Here is a 12,002-nt window from a genome sequence, read left to right as displayed (position 1 = left end):
TGCAATACATCTGTTAGGTTAAAACTAAGATGCGCTCTAATACTGCACTTGTAATCCTCCGCCGAAAAGCGAATGGTAGGCGTGCGTGCGTGTGTGGGTGCGTGCTTGCGCGCATGTTACTTTAAACTGCATATACAGACATATACCATTAAGAAGAAGTGCAGTGTATATTTACTAATATCATGGCTGCGGTAATTTTAGTTTATGGCCATTGTTATTTTTGTCCGGAGCATTACTTAAAAGCCATTGATGTATTGACTTGGAACTTTTATATAAATATAGATCTCATTAAGGAAAAGTGCAGTGAACAGAAACAATTACTATGGGTGCAGTTTTTCTTTAGGTTTTGCACTTTGTTAATTTTCATTCTTATTTTCTGTCCGGAGAATAACTTGAAAGTATTTACTTCAAGTTTCATATACTGATATATCAGATTTAGGAGAAGTACAGTACACAAGAACAAAAACTCTGGTTGCATTATATATTTAGTTATTGGCCTTTATTTTTTGTACTTATTTTTGTCCGGAGCATTACTTCGAAAAGAATTTGAGGTATTGACTGCAAACTTCATATACAAATAAATCTCATTGAGGAGAAGTGCAGTGCGTAGGAACTCGGTGCAGTACTTCTTTTTTAGTTATTGCCCTTTGTTGATGTGCATACTTATTTTTTTCCGGAGCAGTTTAACTTGAAAAATCTATGAGGTATTGACTTTAAATTTCATATACGTACAGATCTCATTGAATGAACGTGCTGTACACAGGAAAAATAACTCCAGGTGTAGTATTTTTATGTTTTTCACCTTTGTTAATTTTCATACTTATTTTTTTGTCCGGAGCATAACTTGAAAAGTTACAAGGTATTGACTTCAAACTTCATATACAGATATATCTTACACGAGCGGCCATGGAAGATACTTTTCATCTCATTGAGAAACAATACAGTACAATGAAACCATAACTTTGGGTGCAGAATTTTTTAGTTATTGCCCTTTGTATTTTTTCATAATTATTATTTGTCTGGAGCATTACTTGAAAAGTCTTTGGTGTATTTACAAGCAAACTTCATACACAAATATATCTCATTTAGTGCAGTACACAGGAACCATAACTCTGGGATCAGTTTTTTAGTTATTGCCCTTTTTATTCTATTTTTATTTTCAATGTTAGCTTGTGTCGAGATTGATATCTTTCTTAACTCGGCGATGGATATGACAGTCTGTTACTGTTAAATAAAGGGACGTGCACCAGTTAACTTTCAATTGTATTTGCTTATCCTTCAAAACAATTTTCGCAATGACTTTCCATTGTCTTCAGGTTATGTGTTTGCCTTTCTTGGCATGTTCATTCTGTATACAAAAGTTTCTGCCAAGTTATCTTAAGTGTTGTTATATGTTCTTACTGATCAATTCTGTATGCTATGTGTCAATTGTGAATTTGGTTGATGTATATTGAAAAGCACACACCTTTATGACCAGTTAAGCCCTTGAAAACCTTTACACATTGAAACCTTACAACTATGACAGATTTAACTAAGATGCATTTCGATTCATATGTAAGTTTTAAAAAATAGATGCTTTTCAATTCATATTTACCTAAAATGCGTTTCAATTTCTCGGCCTAACACTACAACGTTACATTGTCAAACATTACCTTCGTGGGTTTTGTGTAAATAATGAAAAAAAATGAAGCGCACTAACTTTTTATTAATTCTTTCTCCATGACAAGTAAATGCTTACCCATCTGCATATCTCGTGTTTGCACTACAGCAACTGACGTGTTCATTTTAATATGTAGTACTTCCGTTATAAGTGTTCAAATTGTTTTTGTTTCCACTATTTAACTTTAAATATGTTTCTGTCACATGCCCATATAGGCACTGACCTTATGAATAACCCCTTGCAAATTTCTCTTGCCGGTCCCATCTTTCTCAAAGAGTCCCCAGTGTTAACTCTACTGCGTGCAGTATCTTAATCATTGAAAAAAGAGGGTGCATGCTGCGGAACTCTTCGTCAGATCCAATCGCAACTTCTCGGCAATTTCCGTATTGATTCAGAAATGGACCATTTAAAAAAGAAATATCTTTAAAAACATATGAACGCCATAGTTGGAATGATGTTTATGGTACATGTATGTACAGAGAACAAAAACGTGTGTTCCAACGACGGCGGGTCTGGTAAAAGGAACCATTGGCCATTCGCATCAAACCTCTAAATGTTGTAGGTTTTGGTGTGTCCTATAATTGTGGGTTGACATATAACATGCATTCCAAATCTCGAAATACGGAATCTGGCTAAGTTTTTTTTATCCTGGATGGCAGTCCATATGTACCAGATTGTCCAAGTCCTTAATCTAAAACGTACACCGAAACAGCCACTTTAGTTGTCCTTTATAAAAGCATTTAATTATGATGTTGCGGTGAAATGTATGTATTCATTAGATTAATTTTGTATTTATATTTCAGATATAAACAAATGTTCAAATTGGTGTATTCTAATGAAGTTTTGCAAAAATCGTGTACGGCAGAATTTTATAAATGGGTATGAAACTCTATGTACACCAAATATGGTTTGTCGTGAAAATTGTGCAACAAAAACAAAAAATTAAATGCACCTTTACGCTATAACATGGAGAAATATTACCGATTGTGCGTCCGTCGTGGCATTTAATATACGAACATAAACATTGAAACAAACATCAATGAATAACCCCAACGGAGTATTTAGACGGGTGATGATTTCCATTGGGTAACTTCAGTATGCCCTACATTTTGGACTGCATGTAAGACCGCCAGGCGATGGATTTGACCGTGTGTGTTTTTTTATATTCCCATTTTGTTTATTTGCCGAAAACATCCGGATCCCCGAGCCATAAATTTAAATACGCCTCCTTGTTCCTTGGATGGAGTTTGCAATTGTAACATTGTAATATTAAAAATACCATCAATTTGTAAACCATCGTTAGATACATATGGTAATTAAGTGCTCAAACGATACTCGGAACGTGAGACACAAACATACTAACTCCACAAACAGATCCCGCTCGCATCAAAACACTTTATCAGTACTTACTTAAACTATTGCACTGAAACGGTCATTGAAAACCAAATTAATGCAAAATTTGCATTTTGTCTCAATCCTCTTGCTGTTACTCCGGTACCGTTTATTCCGTTAAAACTACTTTCATAGGGCGTGATGCGGTTTATGAGTGTCTAATAATGGTACGTGCGCGTAAACGCAAAACATGAGGGTATTGATGCGTTCAAACAAACTGCAAAATGTTAATTTATGTAATAGTTTTAATATCTTCCGGCTTCACTGGTGACTCAATAATGCGATACTCTTTTTTGGGGAAAAACCCGATGTAAATTTACCGTTTTGACTAACCAATCAAGCTTTGATTCGATTGGTCAAAGCATTGGCCGCCATATTTGCATGTTTATTTTGGAAAGTTTGACAACAGAGTTTGTCATTTTTAATTTTCAGGAACCAATCTTAGGAGGAGATGGGAGATGAAAACCGGTATCGGTCAGTTCTTTTATACTTTATAATTACAATAACATGCCATGGACTAGAAGAAAAGCAGCCGAAAAATACGGCCTGCGATTTATATGCAACATAATTTCGCGTCAGTAAATAAGTAATAAATAGTTCCATGTAAAAATATAATAAATGACAAGTATTCCCGAAAGTGTTAAATTTCTGCCTGTCCACCGGACATGCACGTTGGAAGTTTTAGCCTGTTTGAAAAAATATTTGCCAGTCTTAGCAAACATGACACTGAAGTCAAAGCCTTTTGATCAGTTGAGGGGTTGCTTACGATTTTGAGTGTGCCTTGTTGCAAACCAAGAACATATTAAAACAGTTGTAATAAAATGCTGTTACAGATGCATCAGACTGGCACATTTCGGGAAGACTGAAATGACATCATGGATCATAAATTGCTATTATTGCAGTCAATATGAATGTCCGTCGGACATGTCTGGTATATATCCATTTTGACAAGTGAAACTTATATATTGGTGGGTCCCAATGTCAGATAAAAATTACAGTCAGCTCCGTTTCATTTTCGGAAAATTTACTTTCAGCTACTATTTGATTGTTTTCATTAAATATTCAGTGTTATGTTTAACTATTTTAACATGATTAATTGTGTTAATCCGTTTAACACTTGTAAATAAGTATAGTTGTAATCCCCATTTTGCACATCTTTTCCTCAATCAAAACACCTCAGCAATTATCTAGGAAAATTGTCTCTCTCGAAGCTTGCCGTAGATGGCTGAGTTGTTAAGATTGATGTTTTCATAAAAAGCAGAAAATACATATATTACCTTAACCCTTTAGCGCATGTATACGAGATAGGCCGACATAGCTCATTAGCAGATGTAAACGCATCTGACCGACCCTATACACTACTGGATGTAAACGCATCTCCCGCATATATCAATAGGGTCATTTCAATACTTCAATTTTGCATCTTTCTTTTTGTAAACAATATCCCGGATGTTTGTAAAGCTAAAGCTTAACCTTTTGTGTATTGATTTTCCCTCAAAAATGTCATCTGCTAAAACTTGAAGGTTATTATTTATACTGCCAATCACAGGTGTGAGATCCCACTGTGACGTAATAAATCCTCGAGGAATAGCAGTACTGTACAGTATGGAATTTCCCCAAAAACATTGATGTGTAAATCATTGAATATATTATGTCAGTTGAATTAACCATTAAAATCAATAAAGATTGTAATTATTTGAAGATAATATTTTGTGTTACAAACAATAGAAACAATAAGTAGCCGAGAAAATGATGAGTAAATTTTCTGCTGAGCTAATTGATGGCCAGCATGGTTCCGGTCGTAAAATAGGTCAAGTAAACACATTTGTGCAAGCGTTTCATGATCTAGATCTTTTTATTCATTACTTTGAAAACATTTCTCGGCTTTCTTTTTGTAAAGAATTTTATGAGGGGGTAATAAAGTTAAACAGACACTCTGGACTGGATCTCTCAGCTGGATGACACGGATATTCCTGCCACATTATTGTGTATTATACACAAGAACATCAATTGTCGCCTTTTTAATCCATATGGGTCTTTTTTATGATAGGGGTGTTAAAAAATAAAGATCGATCTCAGCATTTTATTACCCTTTGATTTAATGCAATTATGACATTTCAAAGAAATGTTACAATTCCATCTTGAAAATGCATTCACAGATGAAATAAAATAATTTTATATTTCATTATTGACACCATTCATTAGATAATTTAATTATCTATAAAAATGTATTCACATAAAAAAGATTTGGAAACAATTATTTGGAGTTAACAATTATTTGGAGTTATATTAATTTTAAGGTCATGCTGCTATATTCATTTTCTCAATTTCAAATATCCTGAAAATACCTATGCAGATAAGGACTGCTTATCAGTAAGTTGGCTATTGACTGGGAGGTGTAATCTGGCCACTAGTCTATGTGCTAAAGGGTTAAACGTTCCGATTTCACCTGGTACTCTTATACTCATTAATAGAAGGAATTGTACAAAACTGTTTGAAAATTTCAAAATTCTTTATGTATTTTTTTCAGTAAAGTGGTTTCCGGCATATGATGATAAATATACAGTGCTGACATTCTTCCCGCTCTGTTTAACAATTGTCAATAACAAGAACTTTACTTAGGTTTTTGACTAAATGTTGTGTCTGATTTTGCTAAATGTAGTACTATTTTTATTTTTTTTATTTTTATAGTTTTATTTTATCACTATACTGTATGTTTAATTTAAAGATAAATTAAGAGTTAGATCTAGCTGCTCCAGTGTTGGACAAACTGGAGGAGGTCTAACAATTTAAAAAAACAAAACATTTTGATTAATACATACGTTTAAACCTAAGATGCGTTTCAATTTCGGGACCTATAATACTGCTACATTACATTGTCAAACATGATGTTCATGGGTTTTGTCAATTATAATGAAATAAATGAACGTGCACTTGTACAATTACTTTTTATTTACTCATTCTCCGTGACAAGCTTTTTTTTAAAGTTTACCCATATACAGACTTCATGGTTGCACTTAAGCAATTGACAAGCTCATTTTCATACAGGATGCTATCCAATCACTGGAAACTCGGCTCTATCTCTTAGTTGATTTGCACACATCTTAACTTTAACATGTCCTTAGTATGACTGATCCACTTTTATGGAAATGGTGGCAGGGCACAAAGATAATCGGGAAATTGCCATGTTGTTTTGGCAAAAAGGTGATACCGTAAATGACTGGGTATTAGACACACTTTTTCCCCTCAGATTTCGATGTAAAAAATGCCTGCATTTAATAACCAGTAACAAGCTTTTGAACTTTTTTTCTGAGGTCGATTTCAGGCCGAGAGTTTGTTTAGATTTATGTAGAAAGGGTTGTTACTCGCGTCATATCAATTGAGTATATACGGGTTAAAACGGCAGTTGAAGATCGGGATACGCTTATAATTTAAAAAAAATATTGTATGATTAACAAAAAATATTGTATGATTAAAATTATTCAATTTTAATTTGAATGAAACAATTAAACATGCATATAAAAAAGCAAAGTTGGGCACTGGCAAAATATTTTTTGTCAGTTGTTCAATAAGGTGTGAAAAATTGGCACTGCCTTTAAACCTGTTCAATATACCATTATACTACAAACTGATGCGATAATGGTCTTGTTTTTTCACACTTTTTCAAGTTCTTTTCTGCAGGTGTTGACATTTTGAGAACAAACCCATACAATATAAGATTTTGGCATAACTCCGGGATTTGATTTGTCCGCGGAATTCCGCGGATCTAATGTCCCCAGAGACCCCCCCCCCCCCCCCCCCCAAAAAAAAATAAAAAAATAATAATATTTTTTAGGTAAAAAAATTTATTTGGTTGCTTTCAGTTGTTTAAGTTAATATTCCAGTTTGCTTCAAATTAAAAGTCAGGAGAGCCCTCAAAAGAGCTTCTAAAAATCCATTTTTTTCTTCTACAGTAGTGCACTTTTGACCCAAAGAGCGCCCCTTAAACCCATGGGCCATGGCCAAAAAATTTTCAGCCCTCCAGCTGCCAGGTCAATCACATCCCTGATAACTTCACTTTTCATTCTTGACAGGTAATCGTTATGATATACTGTCAGAAAGAAATCTTACAAATAGTCATAAAAGGTACTTTTCAGTGCCATTCAGAAACAAATTGTCACTCTTAATACTTTTCAGTGCATATCCTATCATGAAACGAATAAAAATGAAACATATTTTGCATTATCTTTGTATGGCTTTGGAGATAACCATCGCCATTTTCACGAAAAAAAATAATTTTTCACTGTCAACAAACATGGTGGCCAAGATTGGCAGACGATTTTGACATATTTTCTATGCGTCCTTTAACCCAAAACATAGATTAAAAGTTTTTCCCCAGATTTTTCATGGATATTATTGACTGCGTCTTATACCCAGTCATTTACGGTATCACCTTTTTGCCAAAACAACATGGTTCTTTTACTGTTCAACTTGTTCTCAAACCTTTCAATATATTCATAAATAGAACTTTTAAATTTGCAGTCAGTGCTCCTCCTCCAAAAAAAAGGTTATACTTTAACCTGGGTAGTAGTAAGAAGTTAGCCAGGAGGTTAGACTTTTCGTAGTTGCACCGAATATTATGCTCCTGTGTGTGGAGAAATACCTTTCGCGAAAGAGTATCGGCTGCCTGGAAATAGCATAATTTTGATAGCCAATCCAGCCCAATCGCATATCCAGAATAATCCAGTTTGGCTGTGCCCTTGTAGAATTATGTTTTTATTTCTTTATGCTGCTATGAAGCATTCAAGCTTGGAAAACAAAAGCATTTTAAAGAATGTTAATAAAATATATGCAATGTATTTATCTGTTCTTCAATCATCTTAAAAACATTGTTTATTGTAGAAAATGTAAATAAAATGTGTATGCACAATGTTGGATTGGTGGGTTTGATGCTGGGTTTGTACAATCCTACAAGCCCAGCTGGCTAGTGGTCCTGAAAAGTTAAGTTATATCCCTGGATAAGATTAAGACTGCCACAGTTCAGAACCTGATAGTATGATATTTATTGGTCCCAATCTAGACAGATATTTAATTACAAATCTGCACTGTCGCTATCGGAGTTTGAAAATTGACAAAGCAGCTTCTTTAAAAGTTTTTATTAGTTGAAATACTTGCAGACATATTGAATGTTTTTTTTTACATGCATTCTGACATATGTATAGTATTTAACCAGAATATTCATATGTAAGTGCCTTGATCTCATCTTGAAATCAACCAATCAATTATTACTTGTTGACGACTACCATGTGGACTGTAATGTCACTCATCAATGTGCCTATACCTTGTAGATATAATTTGATTTTTTTTTAGAGACCAGTCTGCTACAAAATCCAGACGCCATTCTGTCATTGGTCTTCTGCCGGAACTGTCCAGTTTGGTAAGTTGAATAAAGGTGGGAATTAAGCCAGGAAAGACAGGGTAAAAACGGTACATTGAATCAGGCTATGAAGAACTTGCACACTTCACTTATTTGGCATTTGAAATCGAATAATTTCTTCAAATAAACACATTTTCTGTCAAATTCATCATGATCCAAAAATTTATTCAGCCAATGAGCCTGAGTGATTCAAGGTGCCCATGTCTCCCTTTTTATGTAGTGTACCCAATTTGTCTTCTGCACCATCCATTCTTTTTTTAAAACCTGGGTAAAACTCTATTTCATAATTTGAATATTTTATACAATTTATTATCATATAGCACACTCATTTAATAATTATTTTGTTTGGCTTATACAAATATACACTCTGGATCGAACCCACAACCTCTTGGATGCGAGGCAGACACCTTAACCACTATATCCCTCTCAAACCAATTATTTCTTTGTAAGCAAACCAGGTTTACAGGTAAACAAGAAGCATTATCCACCATGAAACATTGATTAATGCATACAGTTGTAATGGCTTATTTCCCTTTCTACAATATTTAAGCAGTGTGCTTTTTTTGTTACAGAGAAAAAGGAAGAGGAAAATTGATGATGACAGCATCAGTCTACAGAGCTTCGAGTCCGGCAACAGTGTAAAGGTAGTCTAGATTGCAATAACAAAATGTGAAGGTACATGTACATAAGGAGTTTCATACTGACCTGAAAGCAAGGTAAACCACAGCAATTAGTGTAGGCACAGCTGGCTATTTTTTGATGCCCCTTCAAAATCTGATGGAGGAGATCCCCCAATTCTGTGCCTACTTTCAGTTACCAGTTGCTTTCAAACAAGATGAAACTGCTGTACTTTGGAGGAATGGTTTTCACTAAAGGCTGTCCCTAGAACCATGCTTTCTCAGGAACTAGTAGATCTTTAAAAAAACAAACCGCATATATATCAAATAAAAACTTCAAAGGGACTAGACAACAGATGAAAATGTTTAAAGACAAAATGAAAATAGTCAAAAACATACCGGGTACACACAATTTATATAAATGAGTACATCTTTTTTACCGATGTATGACATCGTTAACGACACTTGTGTCTTCTGCAGTTTTGCGTATCTTTCCAATTTGAAATTTAGTGGGTCTGTCTACCACTTAAATCCCAGTAAAATTTAAAAATTAGTATTGGTATATACACTAATCATTTGACTTTCACTTGCTAAATATACACACTATAAACTGAGGAAACCATTATGCGCTGTTCTTAAATGTTCAGATAAACTCGGCTAAGACAGCGACAAAATTTTAATCATGTAAAATCTAGTGGCTAATTCCTTTAAGGTTTTGGCTGAGGGCTATTTGCCTTCTACTATGTGTAATTTTTTCAGACCTTACTTTGGGAAACGAGCATTATTTTGATTGAACTTGTAATGGGGAAGTCCAAAGAAATCCCTTTAATGGCACTGCTACATGCACATGTATATTTATAAGGTAGAAATAGCAGTATATAGGTATGTAACAGTTAATGGAGATAAATAATTGTGTGAAGGGCAGTGATAAGATAAGTTTTAGTCAATGTTTGTAAAAAAATTTATAAACTTTTAGTTTTAAAACAGTCAAGAAAAAGAAACTATTTAGATGTTAATAGATATGATGAAAATTGCCCTCTAAAGAATAGCCTGAGAAGAATTCTTGAGAGGACAAATTTCAAGCAGTAGGAGAAACAGCAAGGTAATATTGTCATAAGATTGAAGGGAAATTGATATGTCAGTCAACTGTCTATTCCAATATTCTTGCCAGAAATGTTATAATGAGTCTTCGAAGTTATTATTCTATCCGTAAATCTTGTCTTTATAATGATGATTTTGTAAAAAGAGAACTCGTAGGTTGTAAAATGGTGTCCTCATGGATGAGCTTCATTCTTCTATACATTGACTCACTAAGCCTTTTCTGCCCATATCATGGGTCAGAATGACCGACCCATTCCCAATGTCAAAGATGGATACTTTATCCCAATTTCAAGAAAAAAATCCTGAATGAGATGAAATCACATTTACGAAAAGACTGACTTCTTCATAAACCCCTTTTTAGTGTGAAGTTTAAGCACAGGAACAATTCATTCGGAACATTTCATCATTTACAATTATAAATACGTTTTTTTATCAAGACTTTTTGGTGACATTCATTGTTAAATACACTAATTTCACAGAGAAATCTGGCCCAAATTGATGATTTTGTTGATGATATTTATTCACAATATTGCCAATTATTACATGACTGGAAAAAAACAGGTAATCTATCCCAAAAATCGAAAATTAAATGCCTGAAATTTCTTCCCAAATGTGTAAATTTTTCCAATTTGTCTAGGGTCCTTTTCCAGAAATGGACAGAAAAGCCCTGCTCACATTTGAGTTCTAGGAAGTGCTTTGTTCAAATTTCTTCTACTTCTCAATGTACATGAGCAAATGTAACCAATAGTTTTTTCAAATAAGTTTATCAACAAATGAATTTCATTTGTGTCCTCAAAGTGTGTTGCAAAAGGTTGCAAATAAAGCACAGTAGTAAGTGCACTCGCTTCTCACCAATGCGCTCCAGTCTGAAACCCAGACCGAGTGCATCCGAGTTGAGAGCTTGAACTTCAGTCTGTTGTACAGTTGTAAAGACTGTTTTGTACTCAGACATTTGCATCAATAACTACAAAGTACCTTGAAATTAATATAATTGACTTAGGAAACAATCTGTCATCAGCTTAAGAACCCCTGATACATAGCTTGCATTACATCGAAGAAAAACGAATCTCAGTTGCCTTGAAACCAATAATGAGCCTTCGATTCTATAATTCTCCGTCCTAATCAATAGCTATAAAAACAAGTTGCTATTTTGTGGCATTTATCTCTCAAGAAGATTCTGCAGTGTTTCTATTTTGGTCAATTAATTGCAGGCCCAAGTGTCATGCAATTACTAGATGTTCTAAAAGAAAGTATTGACAGATTTATAATTGATGGGACAATCTTATGAAAATTTACTTCACTGGTATACAGTTAATGAATTGGGCTTCGAGGGTTTTGCATTATCGATAAAAATGACCAAATGAGTGTCGTTACTCTTAATTTCTTTGGATTCAAACGCATTTCTCTAACTGAAGACATATATGCATTTGGGTGGAATTAAATTGCATATCCATTACTCGTTGTCTGACTCTCCCTAAAATGATGTAATTTCACATTTTAGACACATGCAATGAGTTGAATGCCTGTAGTTATATTATGCTTTATTTTGATTCCGAGACACGCTGGTGACCCACTCTGAAGGATGAAGAATGGCTGCAATTTCAATTGGATTATTGGTCCCTGAGGCAACAAAATTATGAAGCCTGTCTTCTTGGTTAATTTCCTTTGAGTACATAATGATGTTCTGTTCTGATGTTAATTGATAATGCAGTTATATATCGCTATTCATTGTGGATTAGCTCTTCCGCTTAAAACAAAATTAAAATCAGGGTGTTTTATTCCGATATTTTAGAAAAATGACCCATACCCTTAAAAC

General features: G+C 34.2%; 1 protein-coding gene across 1 annotated transcript in view; it reads left to right on the top strand.

Annotated features, from left to right (window-relative positions):
* The first annotated feature begins 3,398 nt into the window (after nucleotides 1–3,398).
* LOC128216607 (neuroepithelial cell-transforming gene 1 protein-like) overlaps nucleotides 3,399–12,002 on the top strand; it is a 49,630-nt gene continuing 41,026 nt past the window's right edge. Inside the window, exons 1-3 of the mRNA XM_052923226.1 lie at nucleotides 3,399–3,526; nucleotides 8,402–8,468; nucleotides 9,041–9,112. Of these exons, the coding sequence (XP_052779186.1) occupies nucleotides 3,504–3,526; nucleotides 8,402–8,468; nucleotides 9,041–9,112 (162 nt within the window). The 5' untranslated portion in view covers nucleotides 3,399–3,503. The remainder of the gene's footprint in view (nucleotides 3,527–8,401; nucleotides 8,469–9,040; nucleotides 9,113–12,002) is intronic.

This window comes from Mya arenaria, chromosome 14, assembly GCF_026914265.1.
Source record: "Mya arenaria isolate MELC-2E11 chromosome 14, ASM2691426v1".
Taxonomy (NCBI): Eukaryota; Metazoa; Mollusca; class Bivalvia; order Myida; family Myidae; genus Mya; species Mya arenaria.
Note: the sequence above shows the minus strand (reverse complement) of the source record. Positions and strands in the feature narration are given on the sequence as shown.